The 2878-nt window shown below is 53.3% G+C and overlaps 1 protein-coding gene across 2 annotated transcripts; it reads left to right on the top strand.

The window, feature by feature from the left end:
• Positions 1-221: 221 nt before the first annotated feature.
• LOC120380923 lies at positions 222-2498 on the top strand. Of its 2 annotated transcripts, XM_039498841.1 has the most exons (3): positions 222-333; positions 766-830; positions 1106-2498. In XM_039498841.1, exons 2-3 carry the CDS (start codon positions 804-806, stop codon positions 2147-2149), a joined length of 1071 nt encoding a protein of 356 aa, XP_039354775.1. In that variant the 5' UTR covers positions 222-333; positions 766-803; the 3' UTR covers positions 2150-2498. The 2 variants fall into 2 exon arrangements, with proteins under 2 accessions (XP_039354775.1, XP_039354774.1); XM_039498840.1 differs by lacking the exon at positions 222-333 and having other exon boundaries at positions 562-830.
• Positions 2499-2878: the final 380 nt, after the last annotated feature.

The following is a 2878-nucleotide window of genomic DNA, read 5'->3' as shown; positions in this document are numbered from 1 at the left end:
GCAGACTGAAGGATTAAAATCCATGTGCAGTTTATGTAACAACCTGGTATATGGATTTTGCACAGGCCCAAAGTCTGAAGTTTAGTCAAGAAACCAGAGGCCTAGCAAATAGTGATTAGCTAAGAGAAAGCAAAATAAATGAACGATAACCTTGTTTTGCTAAAATAAGCCTAGTCAGCAAAAATGCCAAATGTTGAAGCAATAACTGAATAATTGTCTACACCAGGAATATTGCAGGGCTTGTTTTGCTGTTCTCTAAGGTCCCGTTGGTCCAGCCCAGGAGCTTGGTCCCATCCCCAAGAGTTGCTGTCATCAGCTGAGAGCATCTGCCAGGTGGGATCTTGGGAGTGTTGGTTGGAGCTCTGCGCAAGGCCGGCGCTTCCATTAGGCGACCCTAGGCGGTTGCCTAGGGCACTGGGATTCAGGAGCGGCATTTTGTGCGCTCCCCACGGGGCGCACTGGAGCTTCCGGTTCCGCTCCCGTTGCGCCGCTGAAGAAGGACCTGGCTCCTGGCTCTGCGGAGGAGTCGGGGGGGGAACCCCAGGGCTGGGCTAGCAGGGGACTGCGGGTTGGGATTGAGGGGCACTGGCAGAACTGGTGGCGAGGACTGAGCCCAGAGCTGGGCTCGCAGGGGACTGCGAGTTGGGACTGAGGAAATTAGGCACCTTGTTCTTCTGTGAGCTCTATTCATGGACTTGTAGCTGGGCACATAGTTATACATCAGGATAACTGTTGGTGTTTCCTCACCTCTTTATCCCCACGCAGGGCAGCCCTTCCTACTTACAGGGTCAGACGGAGGAGACATGGCCCAGTCAGAGAGATCATCAGTGGTAAGTGGGATCCCGTGTGAGGTGGGATCCTGCCGGGGCAAACGCTGGGCTTTCCCCTCCCTTCCTCTCTAAGGACAGTGAAACCCCCTGGAGACAGAGCTGCAGGGCTCATCTAGGAGAATTCACTGCAGGCACCTCCCAGGGCTGCTCCAATTCCTGTCCCAGGTGCCTGGTTGATATTGAAATTGTGGGTTCTTGAAGCATCAAAGATTCACAAAAGATCAGGTAAGCTAAGGTCGTCCCTTCCCTGTTCCCCTCTTCTATCCCCACCTCAGGACTGGACTCCTGTCAATGGATCATTGGTGCCTCACAAAGACGCCCCGGGCACCGACGTCTTCCTTAATCAAGGGGGAGTCTTCATTGTCCGCTCCGACCTGGGCTGCTACCTGCGGACAGAGGAACTAAAGACGGGGACTGGCATTGAGATCCGGAGACTGCACCCCGCGTGCCGGGGAGGGGATCACTACCTGAGTGACAGTGAGAACCCCCCCGACATCTATGTCATCAAGGGCGACTCCTACCAGGTTGTGAAGGACTTGAGCACAGATGCCGGGGCCACAGTCCATGAGCTGCATCCCAACTGCCGTGGTGGGGACCACTACATAACCTATGGTTCCAATTTCTCCATCATCTTCCTAGAGCGGGGGGTTATGCGCTCTGTCCTTGACCTGAGCACTGATGAACAAGGGCATGACACTCCCCTGAAGCCTGATCGCTGCAAGGGGCTCTACTACTTTGGGTTCGTTTACTTCCAAGGCCAGATCGAGGTGGATGAGAAATGGGGAGCTCAGTGCTACTTGTTCCTTGACATCGTCTCCGAAAAAGATGTCTTCTCCATCCATCCCAACGTGCTGAACTTCTTCCCTGGGGGGCTGGCCCTCACCCAGGGCGCCTCAACCAGCAGCTGGGAGTGCATCAAGACCCTGCAAAATGACTCCGATTCCTCCATCACCTGGTCTGACAAGGTCACCTGCAAAGTGGGCTATGCCAAGCAGCAGATGTCCACCATTGAGCACAACTGGAACATCTCCGCTGAGATGTCCCTCGGGGCCGGAGAGCTCACCAAGCTCATCACCCAGTTCCAGTTCTCCTTCAAAGCCGAGTACGGCGGGAGAAGCGTACGCACGGAGCAGGAGGACTGGAACGAAGCCCGTGAAGAAGAGGAGTCAATCCAGGTGACCCTGGAGCCCAAAACGAAACTGTACATCTGGCAGTACCAGCTCGGCATAGGCCAGAAGCCCGTCTTGTTCTGCAGGGACGTCCACTTCACCAAAGAAGACAAACCACCCGAACGCATCCCGCTACCTCCAGTCCCCTAAGCATCCATGATGATGGAGAATGCCTGCACCATGAAGCTATTGTTGATGTGTGTGTGTGAGCGTTGGCTTCCTGGAAATCGATGGGATCAAATCAGTTCCTTCAAATGCTTAGCGCTTCCCAGTGCCCTCCTCCCAGCTAGCAAACCCGGCTCATCTGCTTCCCATTCCCCTCCTTTTCTCCAAATCTTGTTACCAAGGTAGATGATTTCATGACATGTTCTCTTGATCCTCTCTCATTATAATCCACAGCCTGAATTGAGCTTTGAGATCATTCTGGGGTAGAATCTGCTGCCTAAAAACAAAGAATGTGCCAAGCCTGAATAAAGATTTGATTTTTTTTCAGCATTCACCAAGTTGTTCGGGTTGAATTTCCTTGGTTTTCTACTTGGTGGGGTCTATAGAAGGGGAAAAAATGGAGGCAAAAGAAGGAAATCAGGAGGGAGCCAGGATGATAATAATCATCTTTGTACAGGGCTGCAAGTCCTAGGAGCATGTTGAGCTGCACTGAGTTAGTTCCTTAACACCCCACCCCCATTCATCTAGAGGGGAAAGGCCCAGTGTCCCATTGCCACCTCCCTGAGCTACCAATCGCCCCACCCTGGGGCTGGATTGGAGCCAGCGCCCCCTAGAGGGGAAAGGCCCCATGACACAGTCACTGACCCTCTGACAAACAGGAGAATCTTCAGATGCAGTTGGTTACATCCTGCTCCATCTGAACTGGCCCCTGGC

This window comes from Mauremys reevesii, linkage group 13 (assembly GCF_016161935.1).
Source record: "Mauremys reevesii isolate NIE-2019 linkage group 13, ASM1616193v1, whole genome shotgun sequence".
In the NCBI taxonomy this organism is placed as follows: Eukaryota; Metazoa; Chordata; order Testudines; family Geoemydidae; genus Mauremys; species Mauremys reevesii.
Note: the sequence above shows the minus strand (reverse complement) of the source record. Positions and strands in the feature narration are given on the sequence as shown.